This window comes from Trematomus bernacchii, unplaced genomic scaffold, assembly GCF_902827165.1.
Source record: "Trematomus bernacchii unplaced genomic scaffold, fTreBer1.1, whole genome shotgun sequence".
In the NCBI taxonomy this organism is placed as follows: domain Eukaryota; kingdom Metazoa; phylum Chordata; class Actinopteri; order Perciformes; family Nototheniidae; genus Trematomus; species Trematomus bernacchii.
In genome coordinates this window covers 512,451-526,057 of record NW_022987772.1, presented here as the reverse complement: position 1 = coordinate 526,057, position 13,607 = coordinate 512,451, and the positions used below count along the sequence as shown (strand labels likewise).

The 13,607-nt window shown below is 38.3% G+C and overlaps 1 protein-coding gene across 1 annotated transcript in view; it reads right to left on the bottom strand.

Moving 5' to 3' along the window:
* Nucleotides 1-783: 783 nt before the first annotated feature.
* LOC117496982 (serine/threonine-protein kinase BRSK2-like) overlaps nucleotides 784-13,607 on the bottom strand; it is a 103,426-nt gene continuing 90,602 nt past the window's right edge. Inside the window, 5 exon segments of the mRNA XM_034148864.1 lie at nucleotides 784-4,650; nucleotides 10,533-10,622; nucleotides 11,914-12,094; nucleotides 12,563-12,686; nucleotides 13,315-13,363. Coding sequence (XP_034004755.1) covers nucleotides 4,442-4,650; nucleotides 10,533-10,622; nucleotides 11,914-12,094; nucleotides 12,563-12,686; nucleotides 13,315-13,363 — 653 coding nt within the window. The 3' untranslated portion in view covers nucleotides 784-4,441.

Below are 13,607 nucleotides of genomic sequence, written 5' to 3'. Positions count from 1 at the left end.
CCTGTTTGCTTATTATCCCCTTTTTAAACATACTATACGATGACTTTTGTTAAACATTATATCAAATTACTTTTTTATATTTTTCAAAATTATATTTCCGACATTCTGTACTTTAACTTTAACTTTTTTCAAACATACTATCCTACAACTTTTTAAGTTTGTCCACAATTATATTTTTGACAAATTACGACTTATTTAAATGTATTTCAACAAACTATACTATGAGTTTTCTTTTGCATTTTCTGAAATGGTATTTTCCACATACTTTACTACTACTCAAAACGCTACACTATGACCTTTTTTCCAACATGACTAATTCAATGCTTTTCAACAGATTTTTATGTTTTTCTAAACTATGACGTTTTAAGTTTTTAAATACTATCACTTTTATTTGTGTTTTCTGAAATTAGATTTTCGATGTGTTTTTTTCAACATACTTTACAATGACATTTAAAACAAGTAATACAAATGCTATACTATCACTTTTTCAACATACTTTACTATGACTTTTAATTCAAAAACAGTATTTATATTATACTATAATCTTACATTTATATATTTGTTCACTTTATTTTCCAAAATGATGGATATTTGTTATCATAAAGTGGTGTTAATAGAGAGATCATCCTACTGAATGTTTGTTTGCCACAGAGATAATTTTCTGCAATAATCCAACATCACATGGAGAAATCCCATTGAACCAGGGAGATGCTGCCTTCAGGGACCTCTATAGAGACCCCCTGCCTGCTCTTCGACCCCCAAAAGAAAGTGTGCACACAGCTCCAAAGTCAACAGATTTATTTCCTTTAGCACTGAAGTTGTTCACAGTAACATCACGAGGGAATACATTGCCAGTGGTTTATCCTGCAGAGTCCGTTCAGTGTGATTCCCCCCGTAGAAAAAGAGGAACGCGGACAATGGAAGGTATTGCTTTAATTTGTACTCTCTTGTAAACCCAGCGATCCGCAGAGAGCTCCCTCTTTGAGAGAATGAAAGGAGGATGCATTGCACGGTTACTGCGTGTGTTCACAGTAATCAAAAAGGGTGGAAAAAAATAAATAATAAAGAAAAATAAAACACACAAAGAACTTAAATACATAAATAAAGAGAAAAGAGGGAACAGGAGAACAATCCCAACGACGACATGCAAAGAAAAGACGAATGCTGAACATGCAAACAACCGCACGAGGTCAACGCTTTTTAAATACGCCGTCAGAAAATTATTTACAGATGAGTGTTTGTTTGTTTGTTTGGGGGGGGGGGCGACAATTATCAACAAAGGGTTCGTTCCTCTCAAAGAGGCTAAGTCTACATTCTTAAATTACGGTAAATCATTTTTCAGAAACGTATATTACAGATTTCTCTCGTCAGAAACAAAAAGATAACAAAAAGATAATAACTTAGACATGAGAAAAATACCCTTAAATAATTTGACGGTAAGAAACATTCTCTATCATATAAATAACTGAGAATACATTAAATAATAATAATAATACAAAAAATGACAATCAAGTACAAAAATATACACAGCAGTTCAATATTGTAAAAATTATAATAAAATAAAAAAATGCAACAGATTCTGACTCACTTGTCAAAAGTGCAAAAAGGAAACAGAGACATTTAATTAACGAGGCCCGGTCATAACAGCAAGAAGGGGAACTTTATTTATTTTAATTTAATTTTAATGATCTGTCTGGAAGCTAACATGTGTTGGCATTATTTAGTCAAAATACCCAGAACTAATCTATTTTCTTTGTACTGCGATCTTTACTAACCCCCTAACTTTTCTATTCAAAGAAGAGTTATTGATGCGATAATCAATCCGTTTTTTTAAAGAAATATTCGTACAAAGGCTGCAAGTAACAACAACAATAAGTAGTAGTATTCGGTCTAAAAAATGACAGAAAATGTGAAACAAATCCATAACCCATTTGGGGTTTAAAATGTCCAAGAAAAGTGAAAATCGGCCAAAGAGATTCCTTTAAATTGATTGTTTTATCAGAAGAAAACCCAATATTTATTTACTTTATTATGAAAAGCAGAACATATTCATAATTGAGGGGCTGCAAACTGCATTTCTCCATTAAAATTACTAGTTATTTTCAATCAATGCACCTCTAATTTGTACCATCAACTCTTGTCTCCTATGTGTCTACAAAACAAAACAAATCTCTGTTTTTACTGCAACAAAAGTTACATAAACCTTGAGGAACTTAAGCAAAATCTGCCTCCATTTCAGCTCTACATTCACACAAATATCAGATCTATAAGATGGCTTTTTATCGATCAACGACGTAAATCCATGTCTCTAAACTTGACTGTAAAAATGTTAAACGCTGTTGTGACCGGGCCTTTTACAGGAATACAAAACAAAATATGGCAACACAACTCTAAAAACATAATGTCACAACTACACTTTTTATACATACGGAACATTATTTAATCTGTACAACAGAATAGATCATTCATTTTTGTAATATCCCCCCTCCCCCCACCACCCTTTCTATCATACTCTAATGGGCGACTTTTTTATCCCATTTTTACAGAAGAGAAGATCCTGCCGTTCACAAAGACATTAAAAATAATTACAATCCAGCCAGCGTCCGTCTGTCCGTCCGTCTCCGCTTCTCATTACATCCCGCAGAGAAGTTAGTGTTGGAGTACATACAGTAAGCGTGTTTCTATCTATGTACATGTGGGAGAATCAGGAGGAAGAGAAAGCAGGAGAGGGGATGTGTGTGTAGACAAACATCACTGTCTTAAGGCTTTTTTCTTCTTCTTACAACTCCTATGAGATGTGTGTATTGCTGTGTCTCAATATATATACTTCAATTAGTCCACTGCCATATGGAAAACTGTGAGTAAATGCTCAGTCTGTGAATTTCAACCGTGAAGTGTCTCAAATCTCACTTGGCTTCTGTTCCTTCACCGGATATCAGAATCTCCGCTGTTAGCTAGCTGGCTAAGTAGCAACGCTATTGTTCGCTGTACCAACACTGTCTCAATTACGATTCTTTCCTAAGTACACTGCATGTCGTACACTTTAAACACTTGTGCAGTGTGTGAATTTCGACCGAGTAGCGTTGACGTTTATCGCACATGGCTTGTGTTTTGCCACTGTTTGCTAGCTAGCTAGGTAGAGACGACCATTCGCGGTACCAACACTGTTTTTCAATTTATATTTTTTCCTAAGCACACTTCCATGTTGTACACTGTGAACACTTGTGCAGTGTGTGAATTTCGACAGTGTTGTCTCAAATCGCAGACAGCTGCTGCCACTGGACATGACGATTGCTGCTGTTAGCTAGTTAGCTAGCTAGCAATACTAGCGTTCGATGTAGCAACAGACTGCTACGTTCACCCAATAAAATTAACGGTGGCTTCTTTTGGACACCAATATAGTGTAACGCTAATTTAATAGTCCAAACCGACATGTATACATTATATTTGTATAGTGCACAATAGAGTGGTGCAGGAATGAGTCCTAACAGCCTGAAAGGAGTCAGCAATTTAGCACTTCCTGTTCCCTTGAAGTCAATGGTTTCCTGATATTGTTTTTGGTTGTTATCCTGAAATAAGGTCTGTGGTTAACACAAGCTGAAGAGATTTGAAAGTGTAACGTTTCTGACATAAAATACGTCAATAAATACCCCACTGCAGAATAAAAAAACTACGGTTGCTAACAAGTGACTAAATGAGACGACTAAACGTCATGTGACCGTGCTGTAGTTCCTTTATAGCCTAATGTCAGCTTTTTACTGCAACAATCACGAAGTGTTGTTAATATGTGGAGATTAACCTGCCGAACTAAGCGTGTACATATCATAAACGTTTGTTTGACACAGAGATTATTTTCTGCAATAATCAAAAATCGAATGGAGAAATCCCATTGAACCAGGGAGATGATGCCTTCAGGGTCAAACACAGAAATAGGACATCACTGCACCACTCTACTGTTCACCATCCAGGTATCACAGTGCGTTTTGCATTCATTTGAAGTTGGACACACTTATGCACTCAGAACAGCAAATCTAATTACAGAAGTACGCGATTTGAGACACAGCATCTGTTTGGTCTCACTCTACTGATGGGTTAGAATAAAGAGGGGGGAGTGAAAAGTGAAATGGGGGAGGGGAAAAGAGGCGTCTTTTCTCCAGACTTCAGGCGGCGGGTGGTGTCGAGGAGCCGCCGAGGTTAATAGTTATTATGGATGATCCCTGGTGGCAGAGACAAGTCAAGCCATCACACACTTGAGGAGGGTTACACACACCCCCCGAAAAAAAGACCCCCAGAGAGGAAGGGACAACAAAGCTACGTTTGCTACTTATTGTAAAATACTGATCAGCCATTCCCATTATACAGTACAAAATGTATAGGCAAAAATGTTGTGTTTTCACTCCGAGCTATCAGCTTTTCTCTAGTCATGCAAGGCTACTGATCCTTAAGGTTGTTCCTGTGTCCTGTTGCTGTCGGCCATCTTTGTTTTGTCTTTGCCGGGGGGGCATTTAGAGTCATTGGGCGGGGGTGTGGGCTTGCTGCCGGGGGCATGCTTGGCGGGGGAGCTAGGCGTGTCGGGGGACGCTTGTTGGATGTTCTTCTCGTCTGAAAAAAGCTGTTTAATTACGTCAAAGAAGTTACTCAACGGGCTGCCTACACAGACGGGAAGAAAAGAAAAACAGAGAGAGAGAGAGAAAGAGAGAGAGAGAACAAACAACAGATGAGCAATGGGGTTAACATGAGGAAGAGGAAGAGGTGATGGAGGGATGAGAGGAGGAAGAGGAGCCGGAGGAAAGGAGACTCTTCAGCCGAGGGAAGGTTGTACGGTTAAAGGGAGGAGGTGAGATAATGTTAAAAAACTATTTTGTATTATTTTTTCTAAAGGGCAAAGATGTTTGTATCATATGGAAGCCCATTTCTGCCAATGTGAGGGAACAAAGATACTGATAGTCATTTTAGTGAGAGGTTCCCTTCAAAAAATTACTTTACATTTCCAAATAAAGACTCAGGACCTCAAAATAACATCTTTTAAATAATGACTGAGAATCTCTGGGTGTTTCTCAATGTCGAGTAAAGCTGCTTCAGAGCCACTATTTCAAGCATACTACGTCATCGAGTGCTGCCGAAGTACTGTTCCAATCTCCAGCATACTTGGAATTCTACCGAGCCCGGCGTACTCCGTTTGGAGAAATATCGAGGCTGCACATGAGTAGACTCCGCGGTCTTAAAATCCCCACAATGCTTTGCGCACGGACCAATTTCCCCAAATCTGTGGTGGAAGATGTAAGGCGGGGCCTCTCATATGACGCACACCTGCACACTTGCTAGCGTGTTCCACACTTCGTTTTCCGAATGCCAGGAAGTATTCTTGACTCGCTTCTGAAGCAAGATGCTCCGCAGACATGTGCTACCAAGCAAGCGTACTCGCGATTGAGAAACACCCTCTGACTTAACATCTCACAATAATGAGTGACCATAACTTTAACATAATATGTAATTATTCTGAGATACTAAGTTATAGTAAAATGATCAACTTAGTATATAGAAATAATGACTTAATTCTGCAAAAATAATAGGGAACTTTAAAATAATGAATTAGCATTTCTAAATATTAAGTTATGTTAACTTTTATAAGTCTTTACTTTATTCTGAGATACTTATTTTTTGAGAATGAGAAACTTTCTTGAAAGAAAATCCTATTTCCTCAAATGAATGACCAAAATGATTGACTTCATATCTAAAATAATGACTTTGTATGAGACAACTATTCCAAATAACTACTTAGTAACTTAAAAAAATGACTGGTTATTTTAGTTTAATGGTCTTACCATGGTCTTATTTTAAAGAAAGTTTTTCATTAAAATAACTATCAAGGCTGATCCTTCATCTTATTAACATCTTAAACTGGGGGAAATGGTCTTCCATAGTTTTTTTCTGATTCAGTTTCAGGTGAGGTTTGGCTTCAGAGTCTCAGTTTCCTTCAGAGCTGGAGAGCTAACGGAGAGGAAGAGTTCAGGCTCATTCAGTAGCAGAGAAACAGAAGAGCAGGAGGACATTTAACCTCCATAGAGCAAATCAGATTTATAAATGTCCCATCGTTTCAAAATAAACTTGTGTAGGTTTGATTAATTGAGGCTTACATTTTGTCACCTTTTGACCAAACTTGAATGAACAGAGATAAGAAAAAAGACATTTGAAGTTTTAAATCGGTCTTTTGATGCACATTGCAAAGGTCTGTATAAAAGTACATTGGTGATTTATGGTGAATAAACATTGAATATCCCTCAACGTATTAACGACAAGCCTTTTAAGTACATCCAAGCTTCTTCAAATAGCATCATATTATTATATTGCTAATGGTTGCTACTATGGGTTTCTTTAATCTTTACATACTGTGCTTTTTAATCAGGAAATATGCTCACATGCATTATGTTCAGCGTTTGTTTACTTCTCCAGATTTATAACTGTTTTCTCTGTACGAACGTCTTCCAGATCTCCCGTTAGCTCTCCATCACATCAACATCCATCACAACAACATCCAACATCCACCGTTTAAGGCACAGTTTCGTTTCAAAAACAGTCATGAGTGAATTAAAACATGCAACAATACAGCACTGAACGCACAATAATACACAACCATTGCCAAGGTTAGTCAGAGTGTGTGTCCCTTCAGATATTAACCCTGTGTGTTGTGTTGCTGATTATTAGAAATAAATCAGACGTGTTGTGATAACTTACCATTATTCCACATAGTGCATTTCTGATATTTTGTTCCAGTGATTTCAGATATGGAAAGTTTATGAGTAGGGGAGGGAGGGGGGCAACCCAGTGTCAAGCATTACCATGCAAAGGGTCAGTAAAGAGCTACACACACACACACACTGGAATATTTACATTTTATAGAAAAAGAAAAGTGTATATTATACCATTAAAGTTAGAAAAAGTATGGTAAAAATTACGCTGTAAAAAGTAGAAAACAAAGTAAAAAAAAGTAATAGTACAGTATTTCATAAAAAAAAGTTATTAAAACGTTTAAAAAAATAAATAATTATTAAGTGTGTAAAAAAAATGTAACAAAACGTCAGAAAGAGGTGAAAATGTCAAGAAAGTCAAAAAAGTCATTAAAGTAATAAAAAACAGTGAAAGATTCATAAAATAGTATATTATAGAAAAGTAAAAAGAACTATAACAAAAGATAAAAGTTAAAATGAAGTCATATATTAAATAAAAAAGTCAAAGTATTCGTAAAATATGTCATAAAAAGTTAAAAAAGGCTTTTAAAAATGTCAGTTTCCTATTTCAGAAAACGGTTTAAGATTTATTTCCACATTTATATTAGATATTTGCATCTCAAGCACAAGCACACGCACACGCACACGCACACGCACGCACGCACACACACACACACACACACACACACACACACACACACACACACACACACACACACACACACCACACACACACACACACACACACACACACACACACACACACACACACACACACACACACACACACACACACACGTTGGTGCAGGGTGTGTTGGACGGTACATGACGTTGCCAGTGTGTGTTAAAAGCCAGAGTTATTTTATTTAAGGAGTTTTCTCTCTGGGTCTTACCACGCTTTGAGGGTTTACCGGATAAAGAGGCTGAGCGCTGAGAGCCATCTGAGAGCAGAGGACAGCGTCACACACACTCACACAGTGACGGCCCTTCATATAATCAGCTGACACACACACCAGCAGCTCATTGGCTGATATACTTCCTCTTGAATTTAAAGAGCGCCTGCAATGACGAATGTTTACCAAATTTTTCGCACATTTTTACAGATGCCAACCTCTGGAGAGCCTTGAACCTGCATTCTCTCTAAAATCCAGCAGGGGGCGACACCTCTGGTTTCGATTGTATGGAAGTGAGAAAATGACCCTGGTTCTAATTTACAAAATAAATTAGTGTTAAGGGACAAAAACTCCTGAATGCCCCCATGGGGATTAATACAGGTCCATCTTATCTTATCTTAAAAAACATTTCAGAAGTTTTGGGTTTTAACTAAATGTAATCTTTGTAATGTGTGTAGTGGGCATTACACTTCACTAGTTAAAACAATTATTCAAATTGAATAGAAGTCTATAAAAAATTAGCCTACTTCTAACTAACACAAGAAATTAGTGTTGAGAGACTAAAAACATTTCAGAGGTTTTGGGTTTTAACTAAATGTAATCTTTGTAATGTGTGTAGTGTTCGATAAACTCCACTGCAAAATACGATCTGGTTGTATAGAAGTCTATGAGAAAATGAGTCTACTTTTCCTTATGAGTTTATGGTTTGTTCAGTTAGTAAATGATGGTCCCATTTGGGGTGAAATAGGCGATAAAGCAGCATATGGTTTAGGGATTGTATAGAAGTCTATGAAAAAAATTAACCTACTTCCCACTTATAAATAAATAAGTGTTTGGAGACTGAACAGTGAGATATTATTTTCGGTTTACAGCAAGATATTAGAGAAAGGAGACTCTGAGAAACAGGCTGAACATCCACCTTTGCAGACATTACCCTTTAAAATCCATCTGCTCCTACATCCACATAAATATAACACACACTCTCCCACACTCACGCCATCAGGATCATGTCTGTGTGAGGTGTTTCGGTTTCATCAAACACATGCACAGGTTCTGCAAACACAAACTCTGTGTGTGAGTTTGTCACTTTATACAGTACAGAGCATGCTTCCAGTGAACACACCATAAAGTATGTGTGAATGGCAGCTCACCCAGAACCATCAGCACACACACACATAGTTTGGAGGTCAAACATGATGGGTGTGTGTGGTTCTGGGTTTCATTCGGCATGCATTCATCCAAGTGGCATCAGAGAAAGCGGTGGATGGCAATAAGCAGGATGGCATGGAGAGGCAGACAATATAAAGATAGATGGATATATAGATAGATAGATAGATAGATAGATAGATAGATAGATAGATAGATAGATAGATAGATAGATAGATAGATAGATAGATAGATGTAGATGTGGGTTATTGGCACATCTACAGGTGATGGTGACTGAGGTTGTGCCTGATAACAGTTCCCATCTATGGCAGTGACTTCGTTTTGTTTAGCTCTGAGTATCGTTTCAGACTATTGTTCCAGCTTGGAAGTGGCTGACAGAACACAAAACAACTTGTTCGCCCCCATAATATGTTTGTTTGTGTGAGGGTGTGTATAGGCTCACCTTAACAAATCAATGAAATGCGGAAAACAAATCTAGAACTGTTTTCTTAAGAAGTACACATTTCCTTTTTTTAGTACACAGTTTTTTTAAAGGAAATAATATACTATACGTTTTTATTAATAACTTTTTTTGCATGGCTTTATTTTCCTTTTTTGTCTATGTTTTGACAGACTATAAATATATTTTTTTCAGTTTTAAATCCAAATGCTTTTATTGTAAAATCTTATAATTTTGATTCTAAATCTGATTTTTTTATTGCAAAACCGTACTTCTCAGTGTAAAACTATATATTTATTTTAAATCTGTTGGATTTTTGTTAAGGAACCCCTGGCTATGCACACTTTTAGGTAAAAAAAAGTCATGCCTGATGTACTATATTCTCCATAATGAATTAATTACCACTCACAGCCCTGTCAATTAGTCATTGAAACTCTAATTGAATGATCGCACTGCACCTTAAAAAAAAAAAAAGCCTCAAATATACGAACAAATGACCTGAAATGGGTATTTTTGTAGTACATTTATATGTTATACTTGTCATTGCTAATCTAGATGAAAAACATCCAAACTATCCTTAAAACACTAACTGTTACAGCAGTGTGTGTGTGTGTGCGTATGTTTTGGTATACTTGTGAGGACCAAGTTTTAATAAACAACCCGTTCTGTGAGGACACTTTTGGTTATTATAGCTTAACACTTTGGTGAATGTGTGTGTGTGTTGTAGATACTCTGCGTCACCACCAGAGGGGACCATTATCAAGAGAATAACCACAGATACAAGAAACAGTGTCACACTAACAAACAGAAACTAACAGGGAGGACACACAGTCACTCTTTCTGTTCTTCCATATTTTTTATAATCCATCCATCTATCTATAGGCAGCCCAAAATATCCAATAACAACAAAGAATATTTCGTAGACTTTTGGGGAGTTGAGACACTGAATAAGTATGAATGCTTCTGAAAATGTACATATTTCTACTTCTTTTACACAATAAAGCTGCAAGAAAAATTCTAGTTTGATGTGCAGCTCCTGTAAATGCACATCTGAAGGCCTGCATGTGTGTGTGTGTGTGTGTGTATGTGTGTGTCTATGCACGCCATGGTATGTGCAGGGGCATGCACGTGGATGTGCTAAAAGCAGAGTGCCGAGCCGAGGGTCCGAGCCGAGGAGCCGCTGAGCTGTGAGGAGAGCCAGGATGCCGGGGGGAGGGAGGCTGTGAGGGGGTGGGGGGGTGAGGTTTGGGGGTGTAGGCGTGGTGGGGGGGAAAGGTGTTTAGGGTGGCGAGGGTTTCCACTTACCAGCTATCTGAGGCTGGATGCCGGGCTGGTCTGAGCTGAGCAGCTGGGCCTGAATCGTCTCCACAACGCGCTTAAAACGTCGACTTGGACCTAAGGGGAAAATAATAATACATTGTTTTTAATTTAAAAGGTCCCCTATCATACTCTTTTTCATCAATATCTTATAGGTCTCAGATATATACAGAACATGTCTCTGAAGTGTTTGCCTCCAAACACCAAACAGATCATTGCAGCATCCCATAATCCCCTCTGTTTCAGCCCTGTTTCAAAAGTGCTGATTCTCTGTCTGTTACTTTAGATGAAAATAAGGAGCCCCTCCCCACGCCCCTCTGAGAGAGATTTGGTTAAAAAGAACACAATGGTGCTCTAGGAGGAGATTCAGGTGATAAGGTGGGGGGGGGTTACCTTGGCTGGTGATTGGCTAATGGTTACACAAGCCAAAACATCGTTATGACCAGGGGTGCACACAACTTTCTCAGTGAGGTACTCAGATGAGTACCTGAGTCAGTGTTTGGTACTCCAACTTCTGGCGATTGTCAACGGGGGGGGGGGGGGGGTGGAGTACTCCAACTTCTGGCGATTGTCAACGGGGGGTGTCAACGGGGGTGGGGGGGGGGGGGGGGAGTACGGAGCTTCGTGACCGCGGAGCGTGTGAACGTTGTGATCAGCTGTTTTAGCGCAGGGCTGCTGTACAGACCGACGTTAACAGCAGCCCTGTCTGTGCACACGGAGACCGACTCTGTCGTCCGGTGATCTAACCGCCTTCTGGAAAAGCTTCACAAGTACGTCGGTACGCAAATGCGCTTTGTGACACAAGTGACGGTACGCATTTCAGATTGTTGCCGCGCATGCGTTCCTGCGTACCAGTTATGTGCACCCCTGGTTATAACATCATAAAGTGGCCAAAATCTGATCAGCTCATTTTCAGACAGGTTTTTATATAAATGGATCAGGACAAAAAGAGAGAGAATCTTTTTTCCTGAAACTTTCAGAATCTCTTTACACAGAGGGGACACATGTTCATGTATACTAGGTGACCTTTAAAGTATATACCAGACTCCGAGTCCTCAATCACATTTTATGAAGCATTCTGAGATGTATTGGAGTATTTTTGCGCTTTGCCCACCTTTTATCTCCGAAACTGATTTGCACATTCATATAAATCTGGAATACCATCACCAAAATAATACATCTTAATTTAAATTTCCTCTCTACTCACTTCCCTCTATTTACTTGTTATTTTTCTATATCTTATTCGAAAATGGAGCAACTGTCGCTCACCCACTTTTCCTCAGGATAACAAAATATACTGTTTTATATTGTGTGATGAATAAAGTATTGTGTTTGTGATAATTAAGTATTGTGTTTGTTATGTTGTTACCTGAGAGCAGGGTGAAGGTGACGGAGTAGATGCCGTTGTCCTTGGTGGCGCTGCTGCTCTCCGTGAAGGTGATGTCCACCTGGAACTTCACCGGCTTCTGGAAAACTGTCGGCCCGGCGGAGGATTTATACTCTGCCCGGAAACTCGTCTGAGAGATGACGCTGTGACTCAGGCTGGGGATCTGAGAGAGAGAGAGAGAGAGAGAGAGAGAGAGAGAGAGAGAGAGAGGGAGAGGGGAGCGAGTGTGAGTCAGCACATACAGACAGCTTCTGCAGGAATAAGGATGGCAGCAGCAGAAGGAGACAGTGTTACACTGAAATATGTCCCCCTTTTTTACAGCGTCAGAGTCATCTTCAGCACCGACAGACAAGGAGGTGTCGTTGCACAATGAACTGTTGTCATACTACACTACAAAAATGACTTAAACAAAGTCAAAGGTTGCTCTTTTGGTCACATTGTTCACATGTTTTCTGTGCAAATATATCTTAATTTCTAAGTGTAAATGCAGTTGAAATGTCGTTTTCAATGTTAATGTAATGAGCTACTAGCAGAAGGTGGCATGAATGATACATATTCAAATAAAGTACAAGTTCCTCAAACTACAAAAGAAGAAGAAGAAGATGTTTGTCAGGAGGAGTTTCATTCTTACGGAGAGGAAGGCGTGCACGATATCGGCCTTGATGGAGTTCAGAGGTTTGTCTCTGATAACGATGAAGATCTGCTCCTCTTTCTCCAGATTTATGAAGTTACCGAACCACGACTTCTTCGCCAGTCTGCAGGGAGGAAACACACAACATCAGCTCAAGTCAAAGTCAACTTTATTGTCTATCTTTCAGTTTGTGTGTGCAGACAGAGAGATCAAAATACCGTTTCCCACAATACCGAATACAAAAACATATATATATACAAATTTGTAAGCAAATATGTATATATACACAATCAAAAGACACATTTATACATATGCACACATTAACCAAGTTCTTCCAAAATAACATTTCTCTTTTAAAACTCCACTAACTACTTCACCTCAGATATCCCTCATGTTATGGTTTCATTATGCCTTTCAAATGGAATTAAATAGAAACAAGATGTTTTTCTAGAGAACAAGCAACGTACAGTTTATTTAAACCTAATTTAAAGACATAAAGGATCATTAGTACTAAGATCTGTCAACACTAAAACAATATCATAATAATATTATAATTATACCAATATTATTATTAATAATAATACTAATAATAAACGTTGATTAAACAATTGCACAAATAAATAAATGAATAAATCAGTAATATATTTTGTAGGGCTGCCTTAAATGAATGGGAACTCTACTGCCTTATACACATTTATTTAAATTGAAAAGAGGGAGTAAGAGTGAGAGTATGGAGGATGTTGGTTACTCACTCTGGAGAAGAGTCTGGAGTTAGACTGGACATGTCTTCCTGGGTGGGAACTGTGGAAATAAAAGGTCAATGGTTACATTGATGGGATGCAGTGTCTTTCTCTTTTACATAAAAACGGACTTCCTGTCTTCACAATCAACTGATACAGATCTTTATTTACCACTATGATCTATTTTAGATTAGTCGGTGTAAATGAGATGATCTGGTCATGGCACTATCAAAGAAGGGATGGGTAAAATAAACTAAAAGGCAGAAAATTGAGGATTTTCCACTTCCTGTAATGAGATGTTTATC